This window comes from Haliotis rubra, unplaced genomic scaffold (assembly GCF_003918875.1).
Source record: "Haliotis rubra isolate DU_JTF1 unplaced genomic scaffold, ASM391887v1 Scf56, whole genome shotgun sequence".
NCBI classification, from domain to species: Eukaryota; Metazoa; Mollusca; class Gastropoda; order Lepetellida; family Haliotidae; genus Haliotis; species Haliotis rubra.
Window position 1 is genome coordinate 310,390 of NW_025767257.1, and position 12,703 is coordinate 323,092.

At 41.9% G+C, this 12,703-nt stretch overlaps 1 protein-coding gene across 1 annotated transcript in view; it reads left to right on the plus strand.

The window, feature by feature from the left end:
* Positions 1-12,703, plus strand: part of LOC124253975 (1-phosphatidylinositol 3-phosphate 5-kinase-like) — a 101,482-nt gene that overhangs the window by 35,756 nt on the left and 53,023 nt on the right. Inside the window, 9 exon segments of the mRNA XM_046687829.1 lie at positions 119-967; positions 2,216-2,374; positions 2,566-2,666; positions 3,047-3,118; positions 5,061-5,232; positions 6,682-6,774; positions 6,777-6,865; positions 10,353-10,466; positions 11,237-11,427. Coding sequence (XP_046543785.1) covers positions 119-967; positions 2,216-2,374; positions 2,566-2,666; positions 3,047-3,118; positions 5,061-5,232; positions 6,682-6,774; positions 6,777-6,865; positions 10,353-10,466; positions 11,237-11,427 — 1,840 coding nt within the window.

Here is a 12,703-nt window from a genome sequence, read left to right on the forward strand (position 1 = left end):
GTCCAGACTTGATTATTTACAGACCGCTGCCATATAGCTGGAATATTGCTGAGTGTGGCATAAAACTAAACTCACTCACTCACTCATGCATGTACATGATTACTTCATTCCGCTACAGGTGAAGGAGGTCGTGAAGATAATGAGCTACACCTCCTACAACTCTCTGCTGGAGATATCATACTGTATGGATGAATTTGCTCTTCCACCACCTAACCCTGACGAAATACAGGCACAGGATGACTTTGACCTTGCTCAAACAATCCGAGAACCAGTGCAGACGGAGACTGCACAAGAGAAGGTGAAAGACAAAGAGGAAAACACACAGTCAGTGGCTGGTGACAAACCAACTCAAGATCAACATATTATTGATGGGGAAGGAAAACGTGGGGGGAAAAATGTAGAAAATTGTGCCATTGGTGAATGTGCTAGATCAACTGTAAAGTTGAATGAAGGAAAAGAAGAAAATTCGGAAGTTGTGTTGAGGAAAGGTCATTCAGCGGAAAAAGATTCTGATTCAAAGCGTGTGAGTAAAGATTCCTGTAAACGTCAGTCAGTGGAGAGGACTGAGTTGACAGATTTGAGTGACCCACTCCACAGTTATCAGACCAGCAAAGATGAGTCTATATTTGACAGCAAAGTGTCCTTCCAGGAACACAAGCAGACTAAACAATGGCTGTTTAAAAAAGCCTTGATAGGTTTAGTTTTGTCAATATCACCATATCACAAATATAAAGTTCCATATTTGGAAACTGCACATGGGTCTAAGTGTGAATTGAGGAAATACCTACCAGAGGATATCTATTGGTCACAGTTGTTTGAAGGTGAACAAGGACAAAGGTCAAGGTCGAAGTATTATGACAGCGACTACTCCAGTCACTATGCTCCCAAGTCCAACATTCACATTACCGAAGCTCATCCGTTCATCTTGCAGCAGCTTACAGCACCATTACATGAAAACTCCACACAGGTTGGTGTCTAGTCGGGAGCCAGAGTAAGGTTTTTAACTTTTAATATTTGTCACTGATGTTCTGTTTTTGGAAGAACAAGAAACTTGAATAACAAGTTCAAAGCTTTGTTTTATGGTGCCCCAGAGGCATTCATTAATACATTTAAACAACACCTCGGCAATCATGGCAAAGATCAATGGCTGGCTTAGTTTGATGTTTGTTGAATGAAAGTCAAATAAGAACACTACAGACAGCATGATGTCAGTGTTTTGTAGCATAAAAGTGAAAGGAAGCGTTTGACCTCATCATATATTCCTGGCATATGTGCCAAATGCCTTTACAATGCCTGCTAGATATACAAGCTGTTCTTGCCCTGTGTCACTGGCAGTTGTCAGCAGACAAACCAAGGGAGACAACTTCTGAGGGCGGTAACTATTGGCAAAAGTAGTTCCGTCATCCAAGGCCCATAAAATATTGGTTTACATTTATCATAGGAGTGAAATACTGATTTCTGTTTTTATATTAAATATGACTTTTCGATGTAAAGAAGACCTTTTATATTTTTTATAACTGCATCTGTCACACTCATTTATATAATGAATATGTACATATATAATCTCCTTGATCCTGAAACCTGTGAAGGTCCGGGTTAGAATAATGGCCTTTAGTAACCCATGCTTGTCGTAAGAGGCGACTAACGGGAATGGGTGGTAAGGCCTGCTGACTTGGTTGAGACATGTCATCGGTTTCCAATTGCGCAGATCGATGCTGATGCTGTTGATCACTGGATTGTCCGGCCCAGAGTCGATTATTTACAGACCGCTGCCATTTAGCTGGAATATTGCTGAGTGCGGCGTAAACTAAACTCACTCACTCACTCCTTGATCCTGAATGTAATCTGGGTTTAACGTTGTGCTTGAGAATATTTTGCTCATATGACGACATGCATGCGTGTGTATGTGTATGGGTGGCTGCTTGTACTAGCCCAGACTAAAGCTGGTTTTATCGTGCTAGCCCACTGAGATACCATGCCACAGTGAAGCATGAATACCCCACACAAACACATTATACTGACTCCGAGCCGACCAGTCCTTGTTGTACCCATTAATGCCAAGCACCAGGCAGGGACCATCAAATACCATATTTTAACGTCTTTTGGTATGACACGGTCGGGGATCGAACCATCCACCTTCCCCTCTCTGAGCGGACGCTCTAACCACTACACCACGGAGGTGGTCTTTCAGTTACAGATATACTTTAATTTGCAGGCTCTACTGGCTGATTTCCGAGCTCGTGGTGGAAGGATAAATGTATTACCTCCCCTTGATCCTCGTGTTGATTTACAAAGAGATGTGATGCGTAAAGCAGTCTTTGATGAACAATCAGAAAATGAGAAAAACAAACCTGGAGTTCTCTGGGAGAAGAAGGTAAGCTGTGAAAACATTTGACACAGTTGGAAGCTGTAAGCTGGTTGAAGAATTTTGGATCCATCTTGCTTTTCTCATACCTTAATGACTGAACCAGCTAATTACTGTTTACTTGCATGGAAAGGTCAGTAGCTTTGGTTAAACCTATGTTTATTAGAGATTGATATTGTTAGTACCTTCTGTGGTTACAGATTGACTGTCTCGACCCAGCTAACCACCAGAAGATGGCCGTTCTCTTCAGTAGCTACTCTCATAAGTCAGCCAATCACCCCAACCCTTGTGTCTACCCATGGTAGGTTTTACCACTTGTCCACTGATTTCTCTATTTATGAAGATTTCATCCTTGGCAGAACCTGCAATTGACAGTCATCTGCACAGGATGTCTTAGTTATGTGATTTTGATTAGACGATGCATATACTCATTATTTCATTATTAACTCAGAAATTCCAGCCTAGTTCAGGAATGGTGGAAAATACTGATACGAGTAATTTACCATGTTTATAAGCATTTTTTTCAGGAATGTTTGGTCACACTGACAGGTGAAAATTGGTGGAGATTTGCTATGTTTTGAACTACTGAGTTTGAACCTCTCAGTGTGATTCTGTTTCAGTTGCTCACAATGTAGGTCACATTCAAAATCTTTATATGACCTGCCAATATGTCCATTGCAGGGTTGTAAAGATGGAGTTCTACGGTAACAACGATATAACGCTAGGAGGCTTCCTCGAACGATACTGTTTCAGGTGAGTCAGCTGTTCAACACGATGAGCTGCTGCTGAATCTGTGTTATAGATTCTCAGCTCTTCACTGCTTGTCTGAAGAAGTGACTAAAGTAGTTCAAGTGGATGCTTGGAGACTTGGTTGATTGTGCATCATTGTATCATTGTTACCTTGACAGCTGGAGATGTTGTTAGGCAGATCTAGACAGGTACCATCATAGCTACCCACATAGTTCTGTGCATTACCAGCTGAGCTGTGATAGAATAGAATAGAATAGAATAGAATAGAATAGAATAGAATAGAATAGAATAGAATAGAATAGAATAGAATAATACTTTAATGCCTTTTCAGGAATTTGTGTTACATCAGCAGAGCTACTGACACATTAGAGAGATACAAAACATATTTACATAAATTCGTTGATTTAGGTATCTTCACATTTGTTTAAAGGTCACATGCAACCAAAAAATCAAAAATAATTAAAACACAAGTATCACTTATTCATGACATATAATATACATTGCTGGTTATGAAAAAACATGTAAACAAAATTATAAGCGTACAATCGCAAATCAAAAGTGCAATATTGTGTACTTGGGTTTACTTCCCAAGAAACGAAGCAGCCGGGATACCGAACCCAGTCAGAGCGGGTGGGTGTGCACTCAAGTGTAACGGCTGGTTCATTTGCAGATGCCCTCACGGCTCATTGTGTGTGCATATATATAGAGATGTTGGGTTTTGTAAATACATGCTCATTTTTTGTGTATAACATTTTGCAATCAACAGACATCATAACATAAATCATTGCGTTTTGTTTATGGTGTATAGCCTGATTGGTGTTAAGTTCAAATTGCATGTGGTCAGTGATAGCAGCTGTGTATTGAATATTGTCATTAGCAGACAGGCAGGCAGACACACGGTTGTCAATAAAACAAGACATTGAGTTTTGTCTGTGACAACGACATATCTATATCACAGTTAGAAATTCTGTCAAAGCTAAATAATGACATTGCTTTTAAGTATCGAACTGAGAAAGTGACTCGGTAAGAAGAACGTGTGGTGAAATAGACAAATGAAATGATATAAACAGTTAATTTACTGTCATAACATATAAAAAGCTCGCGCCTGTGAGATATCAACAAAACATTAGGAAAATAGCTCACACCAAAGCCTTCACCGAGTATTCACCGGACAGCCCGCTTCCAAGTTGCGCGAACCTATTTCACTGCGCACGCGGGGGAGAATTAGTGAATCGTTTGAAATCTGATTTCGAGCGGTTTTTTTCATCGCGGTTTTTTTTCAACTTTTTAAGTTGAATTTGCATTTTTGATGATTTGTTTCGGTAAGTCCATACCAAAAGGTATCAGAATCTGCAAAGTTGTGTTTTACAGTGCATGTGACCTTTAAGAGAGATATGGTACTTGGAATAAAGGATGTACGGGTTCTCTTAATTTTCACAATTGAAACTTTGTAGTGGCGGCCTGAAGGGAAGAGGTTGTATTCCGAATTTAAGTAGTGAGTAGGGTCAGATATAATTTTGACAGCTTGATTCACGATTTGCCGCTCATACTTGATGATAAACATTCAAATCCGACTCCAGCGATTTTACTTGTTAGTGTTAACAATTTTGTCTATTTTAGATTTGAGATGAACTGAGAGAGACCCGTATCAACAATGGAAGTAAAATGTTAAAATACTCTGAATAAATGCTGCATAAAAAGATGACATCACAAATGGGTTAACATTAAAAGATCTCAGTTTATGCATGAGATGAAGACGTTGTTGACACTTTTTGTATAGGGCTTTAGTGTTAGAGTTCCAGTTCAGCTTAGAGTCAATGAAGGTTCCCAGATACTTATACTCCGACACTGTCAACACATGTACTGTTGATTATCACTGGAAGCATTTCTGTGGGTTTACCACACACACTCTGTCACTCACTCACTCCAAACTACCTTACTTCAGGAAATCCTACTCCTGTCCATCTGTGTCATGTGACACGCCCATGATTCATCACATACGCCGATTTGCTCATGACAAGGGCTACCTCAACGTCGTCTTGAAAAAACTGGACTCAGTGATTGCTGGTGGCCAGAACAATATCTTGATGTGGAGCTGGTGCTGCCGGTGTAAACAGGTGTGTGTCCTGTAGTAGTGTTGTGGTGTAAGCAGGTGTGTGTCCTGTAGTAGTGTTGAGGTGTGAGCAGGTGTGTGTCCTGTAGTAGTGTTGTGGTGTAAGCAGGTGTGTGTCCTGTAGTAGTGTTGAGGTGTAAACAGGTGTGTGTCCTGTAGTAGTGTTGTGGTGTAAGCAGGTGTGTGTCCTGTAGTAGTGTTGAGGTGTGAGCAGGTGTGTGTCCTGTAGTAGTGTTGTGGTGTAAGCAGGTGTGTGTCCTGTAGTAGTGTTGAGGTGTAAGCAGGTGTGTGTCCTGTAGTAGTGTTGTGGTGTAAGCAGGTGTGTGTCCTGTAGTAGTGTTGTGTTGTAAGCAGGTGTATGTCCTGTAGTAGTGTTGTGGTGTAAGCAGGTGTTTGTCCTGTAGTAGTGTTGTGGTGTAAGCAGGTGTGTGTCCTGTAGTAGTGTTGTGGTGTAAACAGGTGTGTGTCCTGTTGTGGTGTTGTGGTGTAAGCAGGTGTGTGTCCTGTAGTAGTGTTGTGGTGTAAGCAGGTGTGTGTCCTGTAGTAGTGTTGTGGTGTAAGCAGGTGTGTGCCCTGTTGTGGTGTTGTGGTGTAAGCAGGTGTGTGTCCTGTATTAGTGTTGTGGTGTAAGCAGGTGTGTGTCCTGTAGTAGTGTTGTGGTGTAAGCAGGTGTGTGTCCTGTAGTAGTGTTGTGGTGTAAGCAGGTGTGTGTCCTGTAGTAGTGTTGTGGTGTAAGCAGGTGTGTGTCCTGTTGTGGTGTTGTGGTGTAAGCAGGTGTGTGTCCTGTAGTAGTGTTGTGGTGTAAGCAGGTGTGTGTCCTGTAGTAGTGTTGTGGTGTAAGCAGGTGTGTGTCCTGTTGAAGTGTTGTGGTGTAAGCAGGTGTGTGTCCTGTAGTAGTGTTGTGGTGTAAGCAGGTGTGTGTCCTGTAGTAGTGTTGTGGTGTAAGCAGGTGTGTGTCCTGTAGTAGTGTTGTGGTGTAAACAGGTGTGTGTCCTGTAGTAGTGTTGTGGTGTAAGCAGGTGTGTGTCCTGTAGTAGTGTTGTGGTGTAAGCAGGTGTGTGTCCTGTTGTGGTGTTGTGGTGTAAGCAGGTGTGTGTCCTGTTGTGGTGTAAACAGGTGTGTGTCCTGTAGTAGTGTTGTGGTGTAAGCAGGTGTGTGTCCTGTAGTAGTGTTGTGGTGTAAGCAGGTGTGTGTCCTGTAGTAGTGTTGTGGTGTAAGCAGGTGTGTGTCCTGTTGTGGTGTTGTGTAAGCAGGTGTGTGTCCTGTAGTAGTGTTGTGGTGTAAGCAGGTGTGTGTCCTGTAGTAGTGTTGTGGTGTAAGCAGGTGTGTGTCCTGTTGTGGTGTTGTGGTGTAAGCAGGTGTGTGTCCTGTAGTAGTGTTGTGGTGTAAGCAGGTGTGTGTCTTCATGCATATCCAATGAGTCATCTGTGATTGTTGTTCATTGTCTATGTAGGTGACTCCAGTTGTCCCTATCACCGTGGATACCTGGAACCTATCCTTTGCCAAGTACTTGGAGTTGCGCTTCCATGGTGTGCAGTTTTGCAGACGGGACGGGCCAGTGCGGAGCCGTGTACTCACTCCCTGCATCAGGACCACAACCAGTACTTCGGCTACAACAACATGGTGGCATCATTCAGGTAGCGCACACAGCACATCAGCGTTTGTTGGTAGATTCTCAGAATAGAACTATCAGGGTATATTTGACTGTGGTTAACACATTACAGTACCTGTTTCCAGGTACTCTGATCTGTTGCTGATAGAACTATCAGGGTATATTTAATTGTGTTAACACGTTACAGTACCTGTTTCCAGGTACTCTGATCTGTTGCTGATAGAACTATCAGGGTATATTTGACTGTGGTTAACACATTACAGTACTTGTTTCCAGGTACTCTGATCTGTTGCTGATAGAACTATCAGGGTATGTTTAATTGTGTTAACACATTACAGTACTTGTTTCCAGGTACTCTGATCTGTTGCTGATAGAACTATCAGGGTATAATTGACTGTGGTTAGCACATTACAGTACTTGTTTCCAGGTACTCTGATCTGTTGCTGATAGAACTATCAGGGTATATTTAATTGTGTTAACACATTACAGTACTTGTTTCCAGGTACTCTCATCTGTTGCTGATAGAACTATCAGGGTATATTTAATTGTGTTAACACATTACAGTACTTGTTTCCGGATGTACTGATCTGTTGCTGATAGAACTATCAGGGTATATTTAATTGGGTTAACACATTACAGTACTTGTTTCCAGGTACTCTGATCTGTTGCTGATAGAACTATCAGGGTATATTTGACTGTGGTTAACACATTACAGTACTTGTTTCCAGGTACTCTGATCTGTTGCTGATAGAACTATCAGGGTATATTTAATTGTGTTAACACGTTACAGTACCTGTTTCCAGGTACTCTGATCTGTTGCTGATAGAACTATCAGGGTATATTTAATTGTGTTAACACATTACAGTACTTGTTCCTGGATGTACTGATCTGTTGCTGATAGAACTATCAGGGTATATTTAATTGTGTTAACACATTACAGTACTTGTTTCCAGGTACTCTGATCTGTTGCTGATAGAACTGTCAGTGTATATTTGACTGTGGTTAGCACATTACAGTACTTGTTTCCAGGTACTCTGATCTGTTGCTGATAGAACTATCAGGGTATATTTGACTGTGTTAACACATTACAGTACTTGTTTTCAGGTACTCTGATCTGTTGCTGATAGAACTATCAGGGTATATTTAATTGTGTTAACACATTACAGTACTTGTTTCCAGGTACTCTGATCTGTTGCTGATAGAACTATCAGGGTATATTTGACTGTGGTTAACACATTACAGTACCTGTTTCCAGGTACTCTGATCTGTTGCTGATAGAACTATCAGGGTATATTTAATTGTGTTAACACATACTTGTTTCCAGGTACAGTACTTGTTTCCAGGTACTCTGATCTGTTGCTGATAGAACTATCAGGGTATATTTGACTGTGGTTAACACATTACAGTACTTGTTTCCAGGTACTCTGATCTGTTGCTGATAGAACTATCAGGGTATATTTAATTGTGGTTAACACATTACAGTACTTGTTTCCAGGTACTCTGATCTGTTGCTGATAGAACTATCAGGGTATATTTGACTGTGGTTAACACATTACAGTACCTGTTTCCAGGTACTCTGATCTGTTGCTGATAGAACTATCAGGGTATATTTGACTGTGGTTAACACATTACAGTACTTGTTTCCAGGTACTCTGATCTGTTGCTGATAGAACTATCAGGGTATATTTGACTGTGGTTAACACATTACAGTACTTGTTTCCAGGTACTCTGATCTGTTGCTGATAGAACTATCAGGGTATATTTGACTGTGGTTAACACGTTACAGTACTTGTTTCCAGGTACTCTGATCTGTTGCTGATAGAACTATCAGGGTATATTTGACTGTGGTTAACACATTACAGTACTTGTTTCCAGGTACTCTGATCTGTTGCTGATAGAACTATCAGGGTATATTTGACTGTGGTTAACACATTACAGTACTTGTTTCCAGGTACTCTGATCTGTTGCTGATAGAACTATCAGGGTATATTTAATTGTGTTAACACATTATACTTGTTTCCAGGTACTTGATCTGTTGCTGATAGAACTATCATATTTGACTGTGGTTAACACTGTTACAGTACTTGTTTCCAGGTACTCTGATCTGTTGCTGATAGAACTATGTCGGGTATATTTGACAGTTAACACATTACAGTACTTTGTTTCCAGGTATCTGATCTGTTGCTGATAGAACTATCAGGGTATATTTGACTGTGGTTAACACATTGTTTCTTGTTTCCAGGTACTCTGATCTGTGATGAACTATCAGGGTATAGAACTGGTTAACACAGGGTATGTTTCCAGGTACTCTGATTGTTGCTGATAGAACTATCAGGGTATATTTGACACATTACAGTACTTGTTTCCAGGTACTCTGATCTGTTGCTGATAGAACTATCAGGGTATATTTGACTGTGGTTAACACATTTACAGTAGTACTTGTTTCCAGGTACTCTGATCTGTTGCTGATAGAACTGATATCAGGGTATATTTTGTTTCCAATCTGATCTGTTACTATCATTTAATTGTGTTAACACATTACTTGTTTCCAGGTACTCTGATCTGTTGCTGATAGAACTATCAGGGTATATTTAATTGTGTTAACACACATTACTTGTTACCAGGTACTCTGATCTGTTGCTGATAGATCTATTGTATATTTGATAGAACACATTACAGTACTTGTGTATACTTTGACTGTTGTAGAACTTCAGGGTATATTTAATTGTGTTAACACATTACAGTACCTGTTTCCAGGTACTCTGATCTGTTGCTGATAGAACTATCAGGGTATATTTAATTGTGTTAACACATTACAGTACTTGTTTCCAGGTACTCTGATCTGTTGCTGATAGAACTATCAGGGTATATTTAATTGTGTTAACACATTACAGTACCTGTTTCCAGGTACTCTGATCTGTTGCTGATAGAACTATCAGGGTATATTTAATTGTGTTAACACATTACAGTACCTGTTTCCAGGTACTCTGATCTGTTGCTGATAGAACTATCAGGGTATATTTGACTGTGGTTAACACATTACAGTACTTGTTTCCAGGTACTCTGATCTGTTGCTGAGGGAACTATCAGGGTATATTTAATTGTGTTAACACATTACAGTACTTGTTTCCAGGCACTCTGATCTGTTGCTGATAGAACTATCAGGGTATATTTGACTGTGGTTAGCACATTACAGTACTTGTTTCCAGGTACTCTGATCTGTTGCTGATAGAACTATCAGGGTATATTTGACTGTGGTTAACACATTACAGTACTTGTTTCCAGGTACTCTGATCTGTTGCTGAGGGAACTATCAGGGTATATTTAATTGTGTTAACACATTACAGTACTTGTTTCCAGGTACTCTGATCTGTTGCTGATAGAACTATCAGGGTATATTTGACTGTGGTTAACACATTACAGTACTTGTTTCCAGGTACTCTGATCTGTTGCTGATAGAACTATCAGGGTATATTTGACTGTGGTTAACACATTACAGTACTTGTTTCCAGGTACTCTGATCTGTTGCTGAGGGAACTTGCTTTACCTCCTGTCATAGTGACCCTCCATCAGACACCTGCCAGTGTGGACAAACTCAAGGATGTTGTGCGTAGCATCACCAACAGGTAAGTACTGTATATACAGACATGACTGCTGTACAGTGTTTACATGTAAACATTTGTCAACATACACTGGAAAATACATGCTTGTAGTAATTAAATGAGATAACACAATTATTTGACCCATTTCACCAGATGATGTACAGGCATTTGGTTCTTGTGTCTTAGTTTGCAGTCAGCTGTTTTAATGCTCTGCATGCCAGCGGGAGATATATATGTACATCCTCTTTAACCCTCACTTTGATTTTGAAAAATATTCCCTCCCCATTCTGTTTTATATGTGAGAAATAAACGTATATTTTACCAAAAAAAGGTGATATATTTAAAGCTGAATTTTAAAAATCCTGTCTTATGTTATGAGGTTCTTGTTTTTACGACCTTGGGAGTGTAAAAGACCTTAGAGTGTAAAAGACCTTGCAGAATATTTGGATGGTTCTGGCACTTAGTCAAGAGAGTGAAGATAGTTGGGAGTCACATGGTCGATCAGAGCAAGTTGCACGCTTTGCATGAGCTTTAGTGACTGGCAGCAATAGTTGGAGCTTGGATGTGTTCGTGTGAGGCGTAAGCTGAGAAGTTTGTTTCAGGTTGTTCAACTCCAAGGTCATAAAAACAAGTGAAAGAGCATAACGTGACATAGGATGAGTATTTCAAATATACAATCAGTAGTTACAATTATCAATTCTGACTGTACACTTCCTCTTTCAGGGGTACTACTAGACAAATATTATTTATTGTGTATCACAGCTTTGAGGTAAAATCTGATCATCATTCTTCAGAGGTATGGAGAAATACAGTACTATTCTGGAGTGTACGATGAAGCTCCGAAATGAAACACAGAGTGAATCTACAGCCCGGGCTGTGTCAGAGTTTGTCACAGAGCAACAGTCTGAGAAGTCAAGGCTGCGAGATCTGGCACAGGATGTGCAGCAGAAACTGCAGGAACTAGGTGGAGACGGGGACAGCTCAGGTGGGTAGAGCAATAGAAGGTGGGACAGCTCAGGTGGGTAGAGCAATAGAAGGTGGGGTAGCTGAGGTGGGTAGAGCAGTAGAAGGTAGAGGACTGATCAGGTGGGTAGTGTAGTAGAAGGTGGGGTAGCTGAGGTGGGTAGAGCAGTAGAAGGTGGGGTGGCTGAGGTGGGTAGAGCAGTAGAAGGTGGGGTGGCTGAGGTGGGTAGAGCAGTAGAAGGTGGGGTAGCTGAGGTGGGTAGTGTAGTAGGAAGTGGGGACTGATCAGGTGCGTAGAGCAATAGAAGGTGGGACAGCTGAGGTGGGTAGAGCAATAGAAGGTGAGGTAGCTGAGGTGGGTAGAGCAGTAGAAGTTGGAGGACTGATCAGGTGAGTAGTGTAGTAGAAGGTGGGGTAGCTGAGGTGGGTAGAGCAGTAGAAGGTGGGGTAGCTGAGGTGGGTAGAGCAGTAGAAGTTGGAGGACTGATCAGGTGGGTAGTGTAGTAGAAGGTGGGGTAGCTGAGGTGGGTAGAGCAGTAGAAGGTGGGGTGGCTGAGGTGGGTAGAGCAGTAGAAGGTGGGGTAGCTGAGGTGGGTAGAGCAGTAGAAGGTGGGGTAGCTGAGGTGGGTAGTGTAGTAGAAGTGGGGGACTGATCAGGTGGGTAGTGTTGTAGAAGGTGGGGTAGGTGAGGTGGGTAGAGCAATAGAAGGTGGGGTAGCTGAGGTGGGTAGAGCAGTAGAAGTTGGAGGACTGATCAGGTGGGTAGAGCAGTAGAAGGTGGGGTAGCTGATGTGGTTAGAGCAGTAGAAGGTGGGGTAACTGAGATGGGTAGTGTAGTAGAAAGTGGGGGACTGATCAGGTGGGTAGTGTTGTAGAAGGTGGGGTAGCTGAGGTGGGAAGAGCAGTAGAAGGTGGGGTGGCTGAGGTGGGTAGAGCAGTAGAAGGTGGGGTAGCTGAGGTGGGTAGAACAGTAGAGATGGGGTAGCTGAGGGTGGGTAGATCAGTAGAAAGGTGGGGTAGCTGGGGTGGGTAGAGCAGTAGAAGATTAAGGATTGGCTGAGGGTGGGTAGTGTGGTAGAAGTGGGGGACTGATCAGGTGGGTAGTGTTGTAGAAGGTGGGGTAGCTGAGGGTGGGTAGAGCAATGAAAGGTGGGGTAGCTGAGGGTGGGTGAGAGAGCGGTAGAAGTTGGAGGACTGATCAGGTGGGTAGAAACAGTAGAAGGTGGGGTAGCTGAGGTGGGTAGAGCAGTAGAAGGTGGGGTGGAGGTGGGTAGTGTGGTAGGAAGTGGGGACTGATC